Source organism: Puma concolor, chromosome B3, assembly GCF_028749965.1.
Source record: "Puma concolor isolate L17-30 chromosome B3, mPumCon1.1.hap2, whole genome shotgun sequence".
NCBI classification, from domain to species: Eukaryota; Metazoa; Chordata; class Mammalia; order Carnivora; family Felidae; genus Puma; species Puma concolor.
Genome location: NC_141672.1, coordinates 67,940,174 through 67,962,416, shown reverse-complemented (window position 1 = coordinate 67,962,416; position 22,243 = coordinate 67,940,174). Strand labels below are relative to the sequence as shown.

At 38.7% G+C, this 22,243-nt stretch overlaps 2 protein-coding genes across 15 annotated transcripts in view; one reads left to right on the top strand and one right to left on the bottom strand.

Annotated features, from left to right (window-relative positions):
* The window catches only part of AP4S1 (adaptor related protein complex 4 subunit sigma 1), a 50,655-nt gene extending 38,130 nt beyond the window's left edge, over positions 1-12,525 (top strand). For 3 of the 5 annotated variants that reach the window (XM_025919768.2, XM_086709998.1, XM_086709997.1), the window contains exons 5-6: positions 2,913-2,924; positions 11,918-12,525. In XM_025919768.2, coding sequence (XP_025775553.1) covers positions 2,913-2,924; positions 11,918-12,046 — 141 coding nt within the window. In that variant the 3' untranslated portion in view covers positions 12,047-12,525. Of the gene's footprint in view, positions 1-2,912; positions 2,995-8,079 lie in introns of all 5 variants that reach the window. The other 2 variants (XM_086710000.1, XM_086709999.1) reach the window with 2 other exon arrangements.
* Positions 12,526-14,022: 1,497 nt separating this feature from the next.
* Positions 14,023-22,243, bottom strand: part of HECTD1 (HECT domain E3 ubiquitin protein ligase 1) — a 93,781-nt gene continuing 85,560 nt past the window's right edge. For all 10 annotated transcript variants that reach the window (XM_025918556.2, XM_086709975.1, XM_086709972.1 and 7 more), the window contains 6 exons: positions 21,059-21,666; positions 20,033-20,111; positions 19,812-19,905; positions 18,957-19,107; positions 16,218-16,362; positions 14,023-16,104 (listed from right to left, as the gene is read on the bottom strand). In XM_025918556.2, the coding sequence (XP_025774341.1) occupies positions 15,967-16,104; positions 16,218-16,362; positions 18,957-19,107; positions 19,812-19,905; positions 20,033-20,111; positions 21,059-21,666 (1,215 nt within the window). In that variant the 3' untranslated portion in view covers positions 14,023-15,966. The remainder of the gene's footprint in view (positions 16,105-16,217; positions 16,363-18,956; positions 19,108-19,811; positions 19,906-20,032; positions 20,112-21,058; positions 21,667-22,243) is intronic.

Below are 22,243 nucleotides of genomic sequence, written 5' to 3'. Positions count from 1 at the left end.
CACAGAATCCAAAGCAGGCTCCAGGCTCTGAGCTGGAAGCACAGAGCTCAATGTGGGGCTCGAACTCACAAACCATGATATCATGACCTGAGCCCAAGTCAGATGCTTAACCGACTGAGCCACCCTGGCACCCTTCTTTCATTTTGCTTTTAAATAAAAGGATTTGGAAGAAACTGTTTCTAGGCTGCTTCTTCCTGAGGCAGTGAGTGAAATCTCCATAATAAGTAATATTGAGTTCACTAAAGCCTGCTAAGGGCAAAACTCATGTTAAGAAGTTATATCTTCAGCCTAACTCCTAATACCAGAATTGTTTGGCAAATTCCTTCTGCATGGGACAATCAACTAGCCTGTCTTCATTGCCTTAGTGCAGTGGTTTTCAAAGTGGTGTTCCCAGCGACATAAACATCACCTGGGAACTTACTAAAAATACAAATTGTGGGCCCACCTCAAAGTGTTGAATCAGGAATTCTGGGTTGAGGTTCAGCAATCTGTGTTTTAACAAGCCTTCTGTATGATTCTGATGCATATTTAAATTTGAGACCCACTAACTTAATGCATGAGGCTTACTGTCAGCCACTTCCTCATTCAGGGGTTGGATCTTGGAATTGCCTCGTGGCCTGCAGGATGGCAGTGCATCTAGTTAGGAAGGAAGTAGTGCTGAAGCTGGAAGATGGCAAGGAGTCAGGCCTTTCCAGACTGGCCTTGAGGAGACAGGGGCCACTGAGGCTGGCTTTAAACTCCATGTTCGTATTGACTGCTTGGAGAGGATGCCATAAATCAGCACTGACCAATATAACTTTCTGCAGCAATAGAATTGTTCCATGCGTGTGTTATCCAGTACAGTAGGCACTAGCCATGTATGGCTTTTCAAAACTTGAAATGTGATTACTGTAAAGGAGGAAGTGAGGAATTTAATTTTAATTCATTTAATTTACCACAATGATGCTAGTGGTTACCATAGTAGACAGCACAGCTCTAGCTCCTGCTTAATCCTGACAACACTGTCTTACTTACTTATTTATTTTTGAGAGATAGATAGAGAGAGAGAGAGAGAGAGAGAGGCAGAGAGAGAGGCAGACAGAGGATACCAAGCAGGCTCCACACCATCAGTGCAGAGCCTGAAGCTGGGCTCAACACAGGGCTTGAACTCACAAATAGTGAGATCATGACCTGAGCCAAAATCAGGAGACACTTAACGGACTGAGCCACCCAGGCCCCCCTGACTCCCACTCTCTTAAGACAGACTGGTTTGCAAGTCAGGGTCTGTGATTCAGAGCTGGCCATGTTCAGCCATTTTAAGGCAACACCTATCAAGAAGAATAACATTTCCCAAAAAAGTAATGTTTTAAACCTGGGATGATAAGAGTGAGTACAAGGGCTATCATTGCTAAGGTTTTTGAAATTATTATTATTATTATATTCAGTGACTGAGAATAAATAGCACATTGCTGAATTCTTGCTGTAATTCTGGGAAGAGAGTCAGTGACCACATAAACCACAGAAGTGAAGATTAGAATTTAATGTAAACTGGTGATTACACAGGACTCGGACAGTACTGGGAGATGACTCAGTTTAGGATGACAGTAGCAGAAAGGAGAGAAAAGCGGAGGGAAAAGAATACTATGGGAAAGAAAATAGAATCTGTCCCACTCAAAGAATGCCTTGTCATCTAAGATTTATTTTTAGGTTTGTGAGTTTTAAACATTCTTTCTGAGGCTATTTTTAATCTTAGTTTCCAAATCTTAAATTTGGAGATCACTCTCATGCTGTCTGGGCTGAAGGAAGCATCTCAGCATCACGTTTCAAAACAAAAAGCCAACCCAGTTAGCTTCAACGGAGGCAGTTTTGCAAGAGAGGACAGTGGCTGTTGAGGTGGGCTCAGCATTTTCAGTCCTTCACTTGACAAACCCGAAGTCCTTCCAGATACAAATTTAACTCTGTTTACTTTTTTCTTCCTCTATGACTTTTATTTTAAATGTTTATTTACTTTTGAGAGAGAGAGCATGAGCAGGGGAGGGACAGAGAGAGAGAGAGAGAGAGAGAGAAGATCTGAAGAGAGAGCCCAACACAGGGCTCGAACTCCCAAACCGTGAGATCACCACCTGAGTGGAATTTGGATGCTTGACCAACTGAGCCACCCAAGCACCCCAACTTTTTTATGATATAAACATCTATGATCACTAAAAAAAATTAAAAATACATATAAGCAAAAAGAAAGGGGAGAAGACCATGAGTAAGTTCATGAACTACTGATAGATACTATTAGGTACATTTCCTTTTAGACTTTATGTATCTGTCTATATCCAACTATATCTGTATCTATCTTTACATATACATATATCCATGGGATAATACTGAATATACCGTGTTGTAACTTGCTTTTATTTAGCAATGTCAGTACTTATATATCTGTATCCTCATTTGTGGATCTGCTATAATTTATTTAACTAGTCCCCCCTTGATAGATACTTAGCTTGTTTTCAATAATTTGCTACTATAAACAACATTACCCTGAACATCCGATCACACATTGTTATGCTGTTATCTAATTATCTCCTTAGGATAAACTTCTAGAAATAAAACTGATGGATTCAAAGGGTATGCATATTATTAAGGCTTTTGATACACATATCAAATTAGCTACGCGTCATCTGAACAGGTTGAGTTAGTCTAGTCCCTCTACCTTTCAAAGATGAATTGTTCTGGTTGGCAAAATTCCTCTAAACTGCAGCCTGTTTTTCTTCATAAAGAAAGCACAAGCCCAGACTCCGAGCCTTCCTGCTCTCGCGCTTCTATGTACAGAGCTGCGTCCCCCACCTGCTCCCCGGCTTGTGGCCAGGGCAGCTGCTAACTGCTAAGCGCACGTGTCCCAGGGGCTCATTCTCATCCTTGTACTCTTTTCTCTTTTCCAGAGTGAATTAGATGTATCCTTTTTCAAAGCCATGAGCCAGGTTTTCCTCAGTACTTGGCAAAGCACAGGCTAGTCCTGATCAGGTAAGTGCCCTGGGTCAGGAAAACAATTCAGCAGAATCCAGTATGCCCATCATCAACAACCAACAAGGTAGTCAGAGGTATGTAGCAGCTTTGCAGAAACAACCCTGCCCTTTTTTACAAAGATAATTTTTGTTATGATTTTTCTATTTTTCAGACATGGCAATACTATGGTAGTAGTTGATAATAACTGATATATAATAGTGTAACTTCTTTTAAGCATATAGAATAGACCTTTCCAGAATCTAACACAGCCAGAAAGTGCTTGGTCCTCCTAGAGAGAATGGATTTTCATGGCTCCAGGTATAAATCTCCAGAAATCCCCCATGTGATCAGAATAAGGCCTTCAAGGATGATAAAATGGAGGGTTAAAGAAATTGCCTGACTTGTATCCATTTACTTTTATAGCAGAGAAAGCTCTCCTTTTCTTCACTTTCTTCTCCCTTTTAAATCAAAGTATGCCAGGGCCTCCTCAAATAAATATTATTTGCTTCAAATACTGCAGACCTGTGGATTTCAGCAGGGCCCCCTGGGCTTTGTAAGTACTCTGAGAAGCAAGTGGACATTTTAAGTTAATTTTTACTACAAAAATCTGCATACCATTTGAAAACAATAAATGAAAGAATCCACTGGGAAAACATCAGGCTTAAATCTAGAATAGTAACATTAAAATAAATATATATTAATTATAACATGTTTATATATCTATATCTATATCTACATAGATATAGATATATATATCTATACCACACACATATCCATTAGACTGGTATATTTGGGGGAAATGGCCATTTAGCGTTTACTGTTGATAGAAAATGTCATCATGTTGATGACAAATTGGAGGCTGTATCTGGGAGCCTCTTTAAATTGACTGAGAAAATCTGAGTGCCCTCTAGTGGTGAGTGACCTAAATCTATGCTCCCTTTGACCTAGGACACCCAAGACCAGGCCGTGTATTAAGGTGTTATTTTTATTCAGCATGTTACATTCCATTTTAACTAAGCCCTTTAAAGCAACTCACAATAAATCTCTTCCTCTTGTACAGGGGAATAATAAAAATTCCTTTTGATTTAAAAAATCATCAGAAAGATGGCCAAAGCTGTTAAGACACTTCATTAGGAGTACAGAAACCCAAGTTCTGCTTTCAAACCTGCCACCAAACTATATGTGTTGGACAAGACACATAACCCCTTTATTTCAAAATAAGAGAATTAGGCTAGAAGAGCTTTAATTCCCTCTCGGCCTTAGTATTTGATGTTGCCATGACTCTAAGTGAGCTGAGTTACCTTACACCTAGAACAGGAAGAAAGAGTCTAACTGGTCTAGAAGTTCAGAAAATTAAAGTGAGTCAGATAGAGTACGTATTATAGCTGAACTTGTTGTATTGATGTGTCTTACGTACTAACTACAGGTAGAGACGGGTTTGTCTTTATAACCCTCTGGGGTATAGCCTAGCTCCAAGTCATGAGCTCCACCATTCTTTCTCTTTTCTTTTTTCTTAAAGATTTTATTTTTAAGGAATCTCTACACCCAAAGTCACAACCCTAAGATCAAGAGTCGCATGCTCTTCTGACTAAGCCAGCCAGGTGCCCTGAGCTCCAGTATTCTTGTTCAAATTTAATTTCCACACCAAGGCACACAGTTTGTATTCTTTCCCTCTATTTTACTTAGTTTCATTTTTGCCTTCCTTTCCTTTCTACCTTATTTTTTTTTTAATTGAAATACAATTAACTTACAAGGTTAGTTGCAGATGTACCTCTGACTAACTGACATTTCACTGGCCTTAGGAATTACTTAGGCATATCCACCTGAAAGATTAGGAATTTTGCGTCGGTAAGAGAAGGGAACTAAGTCTTTCCAGACCTGGCAGTGTATGCCTTTGCTCCAGGCATAATTTCACATGGACTTCTGGTGGCCTAAAAGTGGAACGGGTAGCAGGGCAGGTAGGATATGAGATACCTGTCTTCTATTAACATTTTTAAAAGATTTCCACCCTCAGCCATCTGAAAAAAAATCTAATTAAAACCCATGTCTTTAGTCTGCCTCATACATAGTTTTTTTTTTTTTTTTTTTTAACTATCATGGGTCCAGGGAAGACCGCTACATGCCAGTTTCATAACAGTAAGACAAGGGAGCCTGTTGGAGATGCAGCCTCAGTTTCCTGCCCCCTTCTCTGTGCAGGACCATAGGTGTTCTGCATCACCACCCTGGTAGCCTGTAACCAGGAAGCTGCTGAAGCAGCTAACATTGTTTAGGTCTGCTGTGCCAGGAAAGCTTCCTCAGGCCTTGAAAAGCTGAAAACAAGCGACTTATAATCACTGCAGCCTGGAGCTGGTTCTCCCAACACTCAGAACACCCATCTTTGTGCTTGCTTGGGCTTAAGAAAGCTTTCCTCGTCCGCCCACAGGAAACAGACATGTTTTTAGGCTTGGCTTTGGTGCAGCACCCGGAGGATGGAAGTCAAAACCTCACGGAATTCCCAAGAAGCCCTTTACTTGCAAGCTTTTCCGCCAGAAGCTTTATCAGCCTGAAGCACCTTAAGAATGGGGCAGCTTTCCAGAATCCACCTGTTTAGACTTTGAGAAAAAAAATGCACCATTTGTATACAAGCCCTAGAATGGGCCTGTTCTAGTAGGACTAACATCACAGAACATGACAGATGAGATTTTAAAAAATGACCTAAGCACAAGAAATCAGGACAGAAATTCCGGCTTCTTGAAAACCCTTCCACTAAATGGAAACTGTGTGTTGCATTTAGTGTCAAGAGGGGCAGACTCTTGGGACCAAGCATGTCAGTGACATAAATCATTCACGTGCAGTGCAGAAGTTCCTATACACTCTTCGCGATCTATTCCACCTGCTGGGTTGAAATGTTGGCCAGAGAATTCCTGAGGCCCTGCTTCTTTAGGGAAAGTTTGCCCTATCACTCTAGTAGACTTATTTAAGACTTCCCATTCTGTGAATGAAGATGGTTTTTAGGAATCAACTAATGAGCTTCTCCAGATGTGTTCAGCTATGTAGCCCCAGGTTTGCTGAATTCTCCAGACAAGTGATAATTCAAAGGAGCTGTCTCCACCTGCTTTGGTAAATAGGGAATGGCACCAGTGAACAGTGCTGTGTGGGAGATGCCCAACTCCTCCTCAGTTCAGTGCATACTTACGGTATGTGTGAATGTACAGGAAACCTTAACAGCCTTTTTGGTATTTGGTGCCTTTAAAGAGGCTTAAAGACCTTGGTTTATTTGGGCTAGAGTAGAATCCAGGAGTGCTATCTTTAGACTTCAACAACTAGCATCCCTTTCCTGGGTCCTGTACTTTAGAGGGCAATACTCTGGCTCTCCTTCAGGAACATCTCTCTCTCCATGAGGTGAGGATGCTTATCCAGAGCCTGCAGGTACCCAATCCACTTCTTGACCACCCTTCAGCTACCTTGGTCCCCAAAACTCACTGGGTACCCATATACCTGAGCTTGCTGCTAGCAGGACTGGTATAGACCCCTCCCCAACCCTTACCCCAGGACTGGCGGGGGTGGGGGTGAGGGGTGGGGGGCAGGAATGACAGACAACCTGGGATAGTAGCTGGGGAACAAGCTGGAATCCCTATTTATATTGCAGTGCCACCTATACCATAAATATAGGGTAGGCCTAGAATCCAGAATGTTTTTCTTGATTCAAAAATATCTTTTAAATAAATCTTTATTTTCTAAGTCCTTAAAACCCAAAAGCCTGAGCAGTTCTAGAACCTTAAAGCTCACGTGGGTGATGTGAAAGTACCTCTTTTTTTTTTTTAATTTTTTTTTTTCAACATTTATTTATTTTTGGGACAGAGAGAGAGCATGAACGGGGGAGGGGCAGAGAGAGAGGGGACACAGAATCGGAAACAGGCTCCAGGCTCTGAGCCATCCGCCCAGAGCCCGACGCGGGGCTCGAACTCACGGACCGCGAGATCGTGACCTGGCTGAAGTCGGAGGCTTAACCGACTGCGCCACCCAGGCGCCCCATGAAAGTACCTCTTTATCGCAGTTGAGGGTGGGGGAGAAGGAAGGGCTTCCCTGCATCCTGCTTGCACTCTCTGTGACTCAGCTAATTTTCTACCATGGTGCTCCCTGGAGGAATGAAGGCACCCAGGCAGCACTAATCAGCACCACCAAGATTTGCAGTCAGGCCCTGATTAGGGCCCAGAGCCCACTGTGGGGCATCAACCTCTTGTTCCTTCGTTACTATCCTAAAATTACAAACACCTTTAGAGGTCCAGAAACCAGAATAGGGCTTCTCTGATTAGGAGATAATTTCAAACTGATTTAATGAGAAATCACAAAAGCACTTGTTCAACTAGGGGCTTTGGAAATGCTGGTAAGAAGAACAAAGTTCTCCAGGGAATCCCTCCAACACCACAGTGGTAGCTTCTAAATAAACTGAAATTGTCTCCATGTTCTGTCAGAAAGTCACAATAATAAATTAAGTCATTACCAAAAGATTTCTTTTGAGGTATTATGGAGTATGTGATTACATCAGGAATGGCTTGATATTGTCAGATAGGAGTAAACTAGCTCCCCTCTTCCCGAAGGTTAGAGTTCTAGGATTTGAGTACTTTGGAACTAGAAGAAAACTACACAATCATCAGGTTAAAACCTCATTTTTTAGATGAAAAGGCTGAAGCCCAGAGGGGTTCTGTGACATGTCCCAAAACATAGGGCTACTTTGGGACACAGCTGGTACCAGTCTCTGGGTTTCCAGGGCCCTTGACTCCATGGCTATAAAATTAGAAGATTAAATTTGACTATATATATATATATATATATATATATTTTTTTTTTTTTTTTTTTTTTTTTTTTTTACAAAATTTGTTATCATCTGGAGATTGTGGTGATTTAAGACTTAACAAGGCATTTATATAGTGCCTGTCACCATGCTATCTTGGTGTTGTCAAAGTTTTTCCTGATGTAGGAAGGAAGTTTTGGGGAAACCCTAGTTTTCGGTTGGAGGAGTCGGACATGATGAGGGTATCTGCCGGTCTTCGTAAGAGCGTGCTCTCCAGGAGTGGCGTTCACATTGAGTAATTTCTAAACATCTTTTTTTTTCTTTTTAAGGTATGTAAATTGAAAGCAGGGCTGCAAGGGGTGAGAGCTGGCCCGTGGGCTCAGGGAGTATGTCTTTGGGAAGGGGAGGCCCTGAGGGGCAAGGGAGCCAAAACCTTGTGAGCACGAGAGCTGCAGTCAGTGCTGTCATGAGTGAAGAGTCTCAGAATGATGAACGGTCCCCAAGGGAGTCAGCCATTTACCTGGGAAAGGGATGTGAAGGTTCCAGATTAAACAGGTCTGCCCTCCGGACTTCTCCGACTCTCACTGGACTCTCACTGGCCTTCGCCGTCTCCTTATTTTCTCTAAGTGCGTTCTCTGCGTCCTTCGATGCCATATCCATCCGCCACTATACCTGCCCAAGTCTGCCTGCCTGCCTGCCGCCCACTCCTTTTGTTCCACGCTTCCGGCTTCCAGCTGTTTGACTCAGAAATAGGGACAGCGGGTTATGAGGGGCAACAGTGTTAGGGGAAAAAACAAGAGAAACGGACAGGCTCATTTGACCCAATGCTGACTTTCATATTTGTGTGATTTTACATAAATCTATATAAATTTTTAAAAAACTACACCTGGATGTCTTGTTGCTCTCAGAATATGAATGGGTCTTTAAGGAAAAACCTATTGAAAACAAACAAAACAAAAAAGATAAATTCCTTTTCAGTGGCCTAATTCACAGGAGGCAATACTAAGCCTAAAAGTGAGCAGCAGACTATATTACCAGTAGAGTATATCCCGGACTGTGCACTGTCGTGAGTCTTCTATGGAATAATATTTGAATTTTTGTAGAAAATGTGAACACAAGGCCCTTCACAGTTTACCTAATTTCATGGGAGACTGAATTAAAATATAAACAGGAAAGCAAGTTTTTTCCCCACCCCACTTAGTTTTTCAACAACTTTGTTAGCTAGGATCTTAAAAAGAAAGAAAGAAAGAAAGAAACCAAGGAAGACGACAAGGGATCTAAGACCAAAATCTAGAATTATACATTTTAGTTTCTAGGCTGAGTTCTACCTTAGAATTGCTTTTCAAGTCCCATTTGAATGTATGCTGCTCAGTTTTCTCTTATTAAAGGATAAATAGACCACTACAGTGGTGTTAAATTACCATACTGAAAAAGTGATTTATGATTCAGAGACCAAAATTCCAATGTGGGAACCAGAAACATTTTAATTAGAAAATTGGTTTCAGGTGGCACTAATATTACTGGGGTCCTAAGATGTTCCACTTCAATCCACATTACACATAGAAATTCAGCAAGGCTTTTGGGTCTCAGGATTGGGAAAAAGTGGGGCTTTCTGAATCTGCTCTTTAGGAGGCTGGCTGTAGTTCACATCAGCTCCAACCACAGGGTGTCCACAAGGGGAAACCAAGTGCCTGATGGATCTTTTTAAGTCAGTCAAGTTCAGTGTAACCCCCAACTAGGACCCTTTTGAAAAAGTCCCTTCTCAGCTCACCACAGTAATAGACCAACAGCCTGGGCCTTTGTCGTTTCATCCTATTTGAGATGTCAGGGTTGAAGCATGTTTGCCTGTTTATTGCCACAGGGCTTTGCATTATAGGGCTTTTTTTTGGTCCCTGCTCACCTGACATGTAGCTCAAATGCCATTATTCTTGGCTTCACCAGTGTGTACAAGTTGCTTATAAACCAAATCAAGATGTAAACAACAGCTGGATTCTTATTTTAAAGGAGCCACATGATTCCAGGTGGAAATCTGCTTTCAGGGTTTTGCCTCACACTGGATTTGGTCTGTGTTTTCCCTATATGGTGCCAGAAAGCTACATGGTTATTAAGGGTTTGAACCAGATACTCAGACAGGCAGTCACATGCCCACGGTACAGGGTGATCTCACTGAACAACTCATGTTTCTAGGATGTTGGGAAATTCAGACTTGTTGAAAGACCTTGTCTTTACAATGTGAGGATGTCAGTGGTTGATATGATTCAGCAGCAATTCTAATCTGAATTTCAAAACAAGTGGCTTCTTGCTCAAGGGGACATCTGAATTTTAGATCATCTACTTACCAAAGTCTTCAGCTTGATCCCTAAACTAACTCAAATAGACAGATTAAAATTAGACCTCCTCTCTCCAAGAAAATCATCTTGGATGAGTTCACATTTTCAATGCACCAAGGCTTTCATTGCCCTTAATGAAAACAAAAGGGGATTCTGCAGGCCATTTTTCATGCAGCCCCCTGTGCTCCCCAACTCCACTTTGTACTGAGCTGACATTCCCACTTTGGCTTCTAAGTTCTGGCTTCTGGGTCTGATGGAGTCAAGGGCCTAGTATTCCAGTCCCAATTTGGTCATGGACAAAGCAATCATCATCTATATAATTGGAAGACATTATTAATAGGTATATCAGAATAAAGCTTTTTTTTTTTTTTTTTTTTTCTTTTCTGGGTCATTTAAGGACAGTTCCCATGGGTTCCTGAAAAACAGTTTATTCCGCTAGAGGACTATTTGCACAGAGCTTAATGAGATATTAATGCAGAGCCTAATAGGAACTTAAAAGTCATTCACAGGGTTGTATCATTTTCTGTAGATGTACTTCACTAAACAAATACAATATAGATTTGAACATGTGAAATTATTGAGAAAAAAACCAGGTGGTAACAATTCACTTTACCAAGGTTCACTATTTAATTATGAACTTCCCTAGTGCATTTAAATCACTCATTAGTTGACTGAAGTTTGTCTATCTGAAACAATGTTTCAATCAGCTGTTTTTTTTTTTAAGAGACCAGGATGGTGGGTGTTCTTTAAAGACATGGATTAATAAGCTATTAAAGTATAAAATTCAGAACCATTCAACTATTATCATCATCTCATTGTAGTTCCCATTCTCCTTTCACAAAAGTTCTCTGAAGGGGCTACTGGGAGAAGAACTTGGCTCCTTCCAATTAGCTAGACATTGTAGTCTGACAACATTTTCGTCCCCCCCATGTGCTATACTGACTTTCCACTAAGAACATCAGTGGAAGTGGCTCCGTATTTCTCAAATGAGTATTTTTAGAACTGTTCATTTATGCAAGATAGTCTCATGAATTTCAGAATTTTTATCTACTTGGGAATTAAGTCAGCATTGACTTGCTTCCTTCATTCATATCTACTCTTGGTTATTTTTTTCATCAGCGCGACAGAAAGGATAGCTTAAGACATAAAGCTTTGTAAAAGCATTTGGTTTTGGATGAAGTATTTAGGGCTGAGGGAGGGTACATACTCAGTAGCCTCAGGCCTCTCCTGAGAAGTGTAGAAGCAGAACCACCAAGCCAAAGCTGTGGACGTAAATTCCAGCTCCTGGCAATTACCAGCCATGTGACCTTGGACAATGGCTCTGAGCCTATTTGCTCCATGCAAAATGAGGATAATGTGTAACATTTATACCATAGAGTTGTAGAGAAGACTGAAAGAATTATGTAAAACAACACAATGCCTGGAACATGAGTATTCCATAAATCGTGGCTATTACTGTTGAGGTTATTATTGTCTGGGAAGACAATACTGTTCTTGTCCGGTCACCTTCTTGCCGATGTCACTTACTTTATTCTCTAGTTCATAGTAGATTCACTTTCCCTCTGGCTAAAAGGTATAGCTATTCCATTTCTGTGCACATAGGCCAATTAGCTTAACCAGGATGAAACTGGGTGTGCATGTGTACATTAAGGTAATAATTTCTAAAATAGACACCAATTTTAAATCTAATTTCATAAATTCTGTAAAATAAACAATACTTCATGCTTAGACTAATTTACATGGGAAAAATTATAGGCTAAGTGGTTATTTAGTGTTACATGTTAATGTTAATAACATTTTTGTATCTCTAGAACTAATTTCCTTAATGTGAACTTAGATAATGTTTAATTTGGATAAAGTACACATTATTTTGGATGAGATGGTGTTGAATGGCTGCATTGTGGAAACGAATCGGGCAAGAATTCTTGCCCCTCTACTCATTCTTGATAAAATGTCAGAAAGCTGAATAATGGAAGTCTCTGCCAGACAACATCAACTTGTGGAAGTGAGAATACCATGGAACACCTCTTTACATCTGTAGCCCAAAAAGTCTGCAAGACTGTACCCTGCAAAATGGGGTACCCTTCCAAAGACATTTTATATAGGTGTTTTCCACAGTTCCTAAGTGGAAAACAAACTGTATTTTAAAATATGGTGTACAAAGAAAATTTTTCTCTAAGAGACAAATTTTATTTTCTAACCATAAGCATTTTTTCCCCACTTGTTCAACTTTTGTTGAGTTCTGAGGGTATCTTTTTTGTTCTTTGCTTTCCTTTCTTATTTAATTCAGGATAGCAGCATGAGAAGAACATGAGACAACTATCAGCCAATAAAGTTCTAAACACAGAGCACCTCGAATGTTTTCTGAATGCTTTTTCCTTAAAATGCCTTAAGTCCAAACTTCACTGAATTGTGTACCTAATAAAAATCGAGAATTAAATTTGATTTGCCAGTTTCTAAAAGCCTAATATCCATTTTATTGGCACTTGGTAATTACAATGTCATCATGTAATTGATTCACTTATAATGTTACTACCAAAAATTGAGTGGTTATACATTAAAGGAGAGCCTTTACAACCATACTTTAGGCCATGCTGTAAATGGTTTGTCTTATTACTAAACTTATTTGTAAATGAAGTTTACTTTAGTTCAAAGTCTAAAAACAGAATGCAAGAGAGTATCTCTGTTCAGGTTGGCAGGATATGAAGCCTTCTCCCCCACTCCCTATCTTATTCCTTTGACTCCTTGACATGTCTGGAAGCAAAGAGAACTTAGTCACCATAGAAAACCAATGACCTAATCCTTCTCAACTTTTCTAGATGTTTTTGCTGCTCAGTAGAGCACAAAGAACTGTCTTAGGTAGAAGACATGTTTATGTGCATATAGGGTAGAAAGGCAGATATAATGGAGGAAACAAATATGATCATGGTACTTTAAGATATTGTGCCATCCTATGGAATTCCAGGAGTTCTTTCATCTACAATACTGTTCTCCAAAAGAAGACATAAATGGACATTCCAGGCACTGATGATTCATTCAGTACTGTTTTTGTGTATGTGTGTATGGGTTTAAGTCTTTGTTTCTAAAAATCTACTTACATATTTAAAGTTTGCATCTATAAAGATCCAAGCAACCAGTCAATAATGGATTCTAAAAGCAAACCTGAGTTGGTTTAGACCCATTCAGAAAAGCAGAAGAAAGGCTTCTGACCTGCCAGAACAATGTGTATTGATCCGATACCTTTGCATTAAGTAGCCAAGGTCTGGGGAAAGCCCAGCGTAGACGAAAGTGCTTTGGAGGTCTTTCTAAGACATATTAGTTGGGAAACACTGTCCTAGTTGGTAGGCACTTAATCAGTAGCACATTCAGGTAACTGCTGAAACTGGTACACCAGAAGTAACTAGGGAGTGAACAAAATTAATTTTCAGGTCACACCAAAATAGCACTTGAATAACATCTTGGCACAGATTTCAGTACCTTTAGAGAATAACAATTAAAAAAAAAAAATACTAGGTAGATACCACAGAAAAGAAAGCTGAAGAATCCAGTATACGTGGAGACCCTAGTAGATATCTTGTAACACTTGACTCATGCAAAGTCAACTGTAATGTGGCTATCTGTCCTTCTAGGCTGTGTCATCTTGCTTCAGGTTTATTGCTGAACCGTGATGAACAGCTTTAAGTGATTTTCACACCCATGAAATTTATGTCTCAGATTGGTCAGCTGTACCTTGACTCCTAACATTTCATTTACTGAATATATAAGACTCATCAATTTTACAGGCTACAGCAATGTGCTATGCCAGGATTCAGCAAACCTTTTCTGCAAAGGGCTAGAGAGTAAATATTTTAGGCTTTGTGGGTCATGTGGTTTCTACAAAACCTCAGTTCTGCCATTGCAGTGTAAAAACAATCATAGATAATACATAAATGAACAAGCATGGCCGCGTTGCAGTAAGTTTATTTATGGACATTTGAAATTTGAATTTCATAAATTTGAAATTTCATTTGAATTTTGACTTTTGAAATTTGAATTTCAAAAATTTTTCACATCATAAAATATCTTTTTTTGCTTTTTTTCAACCACCTGAAAATTTTAAAGCCATGCTTAGCTCATGGGCAATACAAAGTAAGCAGCAGGCTATTATTTGCTGACCCCTGTGCTAGATTATAGATTAGTCTTGGTAAAAGCTGGGTATTGACAGACATTTTACAGACTTAAATAAATGGCAATACTAAGCACATAAACTGGATTTTAACTCTATCACTAGAATAAAGTTTTAGTCATGTATCCATGACTTTATTGAGACCATCACCATGACTATTTTTTGGAGTAAAGCATAGGTCATACATTTAAATATTGCTATTGTGTTTTATTTTAACTTTTATTCTCAGAACTGTGAAACTCACAATAAGATGAATTATTTAAATGCTGCCACTGATTACATAGTCACAACATTCTCATGCAGAGAATAAAAACAGTATTCAAATGATTGACTATAGTGGGACATATCTCTTCTAATGTAGAAAGGGAATGTATGTACCTTTTAAACAGGTAAATAATGGGCAATTCCAAAAAAAATGCTTTTCACTCCTAAAAAAGCCATCTGTCTAAATCAGTCCTACTGACGTTTCTTTCACCTAAGGGTAGAGATGTGATAAATCACAGAATTTGGAAAATGGAAACAGAAGCCATTCTTCAAAACCAGGAAATGGCCATATCCTGGTGGTTTCTTTTCACACTAACAACATTCAGAAATCATTCTTGAATCTTAAACTACACATCCCTGCAGATACAATGGTAAGTAGCAGATCTGGTGTTTAAAAAGTTAACACAAATAACTTGGCCATTCACAGCTGAAGAATACTTTAAGACAGAACACAACAGTTGGATCACAAGCATGTGAACATAGATTTCTCCTAGATTTCCAGTTTCAGTAAGTGTATTTACTATAGAAAAATACATTTCTTCATGTAGTAATTTCAAAAAACTATATCTCAGTGATTCAAAATAAAAACTATCTGGTTAAGTTCTTAGGTCTGACCGTTGCAGTGAAATAGTCACATGACACAGTTTTGTACGCTGCAAACATTTTAATGATTATTGTTGAGCATACATTTTGGAAATTTTTTACTTCAAACTGCAACAAGTTAAATAAATGTTTATAATATACAAAGAAAATACAACCAAAAGTAAAACTTGCTTTAAGTGTGCCTTGCATCTAGACCAGTGTTTTTTTTCCGCCTTAATATATCTTTACCTTTGAGCTGCACAAACACACTTAAGAATTTGATCTTTATAGTATGGCATTTAGGAAATAAAAATATACTCCCACCTCAAAGAAATAAAAAGGTTGTGCATGATTATATGCCAAACAAAAGAGAGAACACTAGAATACTCTGATAGTGCAGGCATCATTAAAAAGGAAAAGAAAAAGCTTGAGATGCTCATTAACTATGTTTTAAGGAAGCAGGATTTTTGACCAAGTAGCTTAAAAGCCAGCAAAACGGGGATCAGTGACGGCAACTGTAGTGTATGAAGTATGAAACGACAAACTTTACACAAATACACTGTTAGAAATTTACCAGTGAACACTGAAGATCTGAGAAGCTGCTCTTTGGAACAGTCAAGTAGGACCACCTTTTTCCAGTCACTAAGCCCTTGTAGCAACACACAGTGTTCTGTGCTATATACTTGCTGGCTGGGTAGTTAAAGGATTTGTTTTGTCATTAGCAGCTAACCAACTTATTCCACGTGTTCTTAAAGCCTTAATGGTTGAAATAAAGGCAAGTGTCATTAGCGTAGAGGATCATATACTTCTCTGCACACAAACACAAGAGGCTTCACTAGTATTTTATAAGTCTCTGATGTCTCCCATTTCAAAGCTCAATTGAGATGAAAGCCTTTCTCCATGGTAGCAGCTAGCAGGCGCTCTCTCATGATCTCCTCCGAAGAATATTCCGGTAACTTGAGATAATGCACACATGTATTTACTGATGGATAGCTTGCATCAGTAGCATCGACCTACAAAAAGAAAAGTGAAAACACAGGAAGACCAGGACTTTAAATTTTTATTTCTTTCAATCCTGAAGTAAGTAAATTCCATTTGGATTCCTCGTTAGCTATAAAGTTTGTACCTTGCGAACAACTGTGAGCCTGGGATGCAGGTTAGCCAGTCCACCTGGGGGAAGAGTTGAGCAACCAGTGGTAAACTGCAGGAATGCTTTCCTTTCATCTGAAGACATGCCACACAAAACCCTCACGAATCTCAGGAAACCAGGGCTACAAGAAGAAAAATATAATTATACTCATGTGAGAGCTGATTTAAATGAAAAACACTACCGCTACCTTGTAAGCCAGCAATAACCCAAAAAACAACTATCAGTAGTATCTAGAGTACTAGAGACTCTTGACTCAGCATGAAATGAACAGATATAAGCTACTTTAAAAATATCCTACAAAGACTGTCCTGTACTTAGAAACAGTCAGAACCAAACTGATGGAGTACAGGGATCAAATATGCAACAAAGCCATCAAATCAGAAAAGCTCAAGATGCACATGCATAATTCATCTAAATATGGCTAAAGGGGATCTGAAACAATCCATTTTTGTTAACGGTGAAATAAACTGCTTCTATATGCCACAACAGGCATGAATTTCACAATCATAATGTTAAAGAAAAGGGGGCACCTAGGTGGCTCAGCCAGTTAAGCATTGGACTCTTGGTTTTGGCTCAGGTCATGGACTCATAGTTTGTGAGTTTGAGCCCCATGTCAGGCTCTGTACAGTCAGTGTGGACAGAGCCTGCTTGGGATTCTCTCTTCCCCTCCCTCTCTCAAATAAATTTTTAAAAAATTTTAAAAACTTAAAAAAATAGTTGACTTAGGAAAAAAAATGCTATATAAACATTAGAGTTAAGTTTAAAGTAATTCATAATAGGGCTGACCTTTGAACAACACAGGTTTGAACTGCTCAGGTCCACTTGTACATGTAAGTTTTTTCAATAAATACAATATAGTACCGCAAATATATTCTCCCTTCTTCATGACTTTCTTTTTCATTATTATTATTATTTGAGTGTAGCTGACACACAATGTTATATTAGTTTCAGGTGTACAACATAGTGATTCGGTAAATTTATACATTATGCTATTCCATCACAAGCGTAGGTTCTCATAATTTTCTTAACATTCTTTTTTTTCTCCAGCTTACTTCACATAAAATATGTTCATGTTATTGGTAAAGCTTCTGGTAAGAGCAGGCTATTAGTAGTTAAGTTCTGGGGAGTCAAAAATTATATACGAATTTTCAACTGTGCTCCTAAACCCTGCATGGTAAAGGGGTCAACTGTATTCTCTCATTTTAGTTAATTCGGAAACTTTTTTTTTAAGTTTATTTATTTATTTATTATTATTTTTTATGTGTATTTACTTTTGAGAGAGAGAGAGACAGAGGTGTGAGTAGGGGAGGGGCAGAGAGAGAGAGGAAGACATAGAATCCGAAGCAGGCTCCAGGCTCCTAGCTGTCAGCAAAGAGCCCAACTCAGGGCTCGAACTCACAGACTGCAAGATCATGACCTGAACTGAAGTTGGATGCTTAACCGACTGAGCCACCCAGGCGCCCCATGTTTATTCATTTTGAGAGAGAGACAGAGACGGTGTGAGAGGGGGAGGTGGCAGAGAGAGAGGGAGACAAAGAATAACAAGCAGGCTCTGTGCTCATAGCACAGAGCCTGACACGGGGCTCGAACTCACAAAACTGTGAGACCCATACCCTGAGAGGAAACCAAGAGTCAGATGCTTAACTGACTGAGCCACCCAGGTGCTCGTGGAAACTTTTAAAAAGAAAAGGTAATATACAGCCTGTAGTCTTAAAAAAAAAAAAAAAAATCTAATAATCAGTGGTATGAAAGAAAAAACAACAACTCAACTGTTTCAGACTAAAGACCTATCCCTCCAAAAGTTCCTATCACAACCAAATGCTATTTTCTGATAAGAGACAGTGGTAATGAGGGGAATGCTATTAAGGACATTACTGGAGTAATCAACAAACCTGGACTATGGACTACAGGTTAGCTAACAGTATGAATTTGCTAGCTAATGTGGATACATGGGAGAATATCCGTATTTTCAGAAAATGTACACTCAAGTATTACAGAGTAAAAGGGCATGATATAAGCAACATATTCTCAAATGGTTCAGAAAAAAACAGTATATATACACATATACCACGTGTAGGTATATATATAAATATGTGTGCTTATGCATAAATAATATAAAGCAAATTTTAAGTACAGTTGAATCTGGGCAAAGGCTATTTGGAAATTCTTTCAACTTTTTTTTACAAGGCTCAAATTTAAAAACAATAAAGGTTAGTATAAAAACAATGAAGCCTAAAGGTTTACAATTCACCCAATTCTTTTTTTTTCTTTTTTTTTTTTTTCAACGTTTATTTACCTTTGGGACAGAGAGAGACAGAGCATGAGCGGGGGAGGGACAGAGAGAGAGGGAGACACAGAATCGGAAACAGGTTCCAGGCTCTGAGCCATCAGCCCAGAGCCCGACGCGGGGCTCGAACTCACGGACCGCGAGATCGTGACCTGGCTGAAGTCGGACGCTTAACCGACTGCGCCACCCAGGCGCCCCACAATTCACCCAATTCTTAAAAGAGCGAACAATTAAAATGGAATCTTAACACGAACAAAGACTCAATTTTCTTTTTGTATAAACTCAGCCTTATCAATGGATATGAAGACTTAACTGCTTTCTCACTTATTTTATGAATAATTCACTGAGTCATAGTTCTTTAGAGAATCTGTCATTTGATTTTGGGACATAAACTGTTTTACTGACCTTAGAAAATAAGCAACACTTACCTGTCACGTGTATAACCCAACTTAGGTTCAGTATAATTAATAATATCCTCTGCTGCCCAGGATGGTGACTGGTTTCCACAAAGAATCATTTGGACTTCTTCATGGCTGAAGGAACTTAATTTCTCCATTGGAAAAACTTTATTAAACCCATCTACATTATACATAGCAAAAAATCAAAAACAATAAAACATGTAATTCAATTTCCAAGTTATAATTCCAAAATGCCAAATTTCAAATCAAAATACCTAATATCAACAGAATGCAATATGAATAAAATATTAATAAATTAAAAAAAAAACAAATATAAATTAAAATAGCTTGAAATCAAAGCTATGCTAAGGTTTTAAGTACAGAAATTTCCCTTAATACTGCAAATGTGAACCGAGATACTCACTCAGTCACTATGGTCAGTAGCCAAATTCTAGTAATTTCTTAACCAACTCTTTGCATCATACGAGCTAGCTGAATCTATATTCTTTTTCAGAACTAGTAAGTGACAAACAGTCTAATATATTGTGCTTCAATTTTCTCCTGAAGAACTTAGGTTCTAACATGGTTTAAGTCATCCTGATCATGCAATGTGGAAAGTACGCAAACTTATGTTCACGTACAAATGAAGAAATGGAGGACAAAAGTGGGTCTCCCATTACTTAGAAGGAACAAGCTGAGGGTATGCCACAGCTTGAGAACATTCCAACCTGTTCTGGGTAATCTGCAGGACCTAACTATCTGGAAGTCAAAAAATCACAGGGCAAATCTAGAGACTACCAGCAATTCTTGACAAGGTAAGTGCCTGAATTTCAACTGTCTCCAAGTAAAAGGAGAGGTATTAAGCTCAAGAGCCCTAAAAATTACCTCTAAAGGCTTCCATCTGTTTCTGAATACCCGTATGCATACAAAAGTCAAACATCAAATCCACATATTCTTCTGCATTATCCATTGTTATCATCTGCAAAGGAAAATTTGCCAACATTATTGTTAATATCCAGGGATGTTTTCAGTAGCTCCTACTACAACTGGCCTCATCTAGAGGATGTTTCTGAACTTAACAACTGTATCAAAAGCAAAATTTTTACCTCATCTTCCCCACTTGGCTTGAGATCCACAGCTGTAAAACCATATATTCTTGAGGAAGGGCAAAACTGGAAATTTAAACTGGGAAGACAAAAAGTATTAGATTAACATTCAGCTACCATTGGTGTTTAATTTTTAAAACACTGCTGCCAAAACCATGATCCCCCCCCCCCCCCCCCGCCCCTCTGGCTTAGATGTTAAGCATGAGGCCTTTTGAATGCAAAAACCCCATCCACAAAAACTAGTAGGCCAATCATCACCAAACCTGGCTTTGCAAAGACTGCAGGAAACCACCACCTTTCCAGATTTCATTTCCCTTTATGGCACAAAATTAATAAAGGGTTTTTGCAACAAATTAGGACAGCAACATCTTTACTTTTTTTTTCCAAGAAGAAACTATTGCTTCACTAATGTTATTCAGGCTCTGTCCCTACCCTCAATAAGGACCTTGAATATATAATAATTTATCAAACAAAACTTCTCAACATTATCAAGAAAAGAAGAAAGAGAGAAAAAGAAAAAGAAAAGAAAGGAAAGACAGACAGACTTGCAGTCAACCCAAAATCACAGAAAAACATACCAAGGGTATAATACTACATGTATAGAAATCAAAAGAATTTTATCAAAAGATCTGTAGCATCAGAGTCAGTTAGTACAGCCATTGGGCATAAGGCCTACATATAAAGCAAACTACTTTGAGCTTTGCCAAATACACTATATATATTAATTAGCTATGATTTCTCCAAGTATCTTTGACTTTGGACTTTCATACAATATATATACATTAATCACATCTGATAAATCAGATAACCTTCCAGAGATTTGACGATTAATAAACTATATTCTGGTATTCTGAATATTGTCTCTATAATATGAACTCTTTAAAATTCAAATCAATAATATTTCCTACAGCATATTATTGTTCTTAACCGACTATTTACTCATACATTGCAATTAGTGGGGACAAAGAAATAAAAGCTTTAATATCTATTCATCCATTAGGTTGAAGAATGTATATATAAACTTACCCTAAATCCTCTATGCTAAGTGGAGGACCAGACCCTGATGGATTCTTTAGCACTAGTTCCTGTAATTTCGTGTTCTTCTCATCTTCAGAAAGACCTTTGTTGCTTAAAATCTGACGCCTCTTGACAGCAAGGTCTTTAATTTCTTTTAAAAATCGGGCTCGGTGTGGGTTTACTAGTTCAAAGTCTTCCCAAGTTAAAATTCCATTAAACCAAGCTGGGGGTTTTGGTTTGGGGGGATCTAGAATAAACTCTGATTTTGAATCCTCTTCAAAGCTTCCTACAGAGAGTGAATCATGACCTTCTTCTGTAGAAGCTTCAGACTGACTTTCAGTACAGTGTAAGTCTCTATCACCTCGTGACTCATAAATTAATTTACTCATATTGCTTTTAATGTCACCCATACACATAAGTTTAAAGAAAGGCTTAGAAATAGGTAAATCCACAAGTCTATTGTCTTGAATGCATTTGGCCAAGAAAATCCCAAGGAAATGAAAGAGTTTTGTGATCCTTTCAAGCTCATCACTATCTTGTGGAAATGGTGCCGTGAACAGCCCACATGATCTCTGCACATAGTATCCGGGAGGTTTCAATCCACCTCCAAGATCAACCTAATTTTTTAGAGGGAGAAATAAAAATAAAATTAAACAAAAGATGCATAAGTATTAAACATCTTCATCAATTTAGCTATCTTAAAGTATTTATATATACCTTTTATTAGGTTTTGGTAACTGAATTTTCTTCTTTAAAACTATCAAGATTAATCAATAATGGGGGCCCCTGGGTGGCTCAGTCAGTTAAGCATCCAACTCTTGATCTCAGCTCAGGTCAAGAGTTAAGCATCCAACTCTCGATCTCACAGTTCAAGAGTTTGAGCCCCACGTTGGGCTCTGTGCTGTTAGCATGGAGCCTGCTTGGGATTCTTTCTCTCCCTCTCTTTCTACCCTTTTCCTGGTTGTGCTCTCTTTACATTAAAAAAAAAAAAAGGCAAAGGAATTGAAGGCAAAAATGAACTAGTGGGACCTCATCAAGATAAAAAGCTTCTGCACCGCAAAGGAAGCAATCAACAAAACTAAAAGGCAACCAATGGAATGGGAAAAGATATTTGCAAATGACGTATCAGACAAAGGGCTAGTGTCCAAAATCTATAAAGAACTCACCAAACTCCACACCCAAAAAACAAATAAT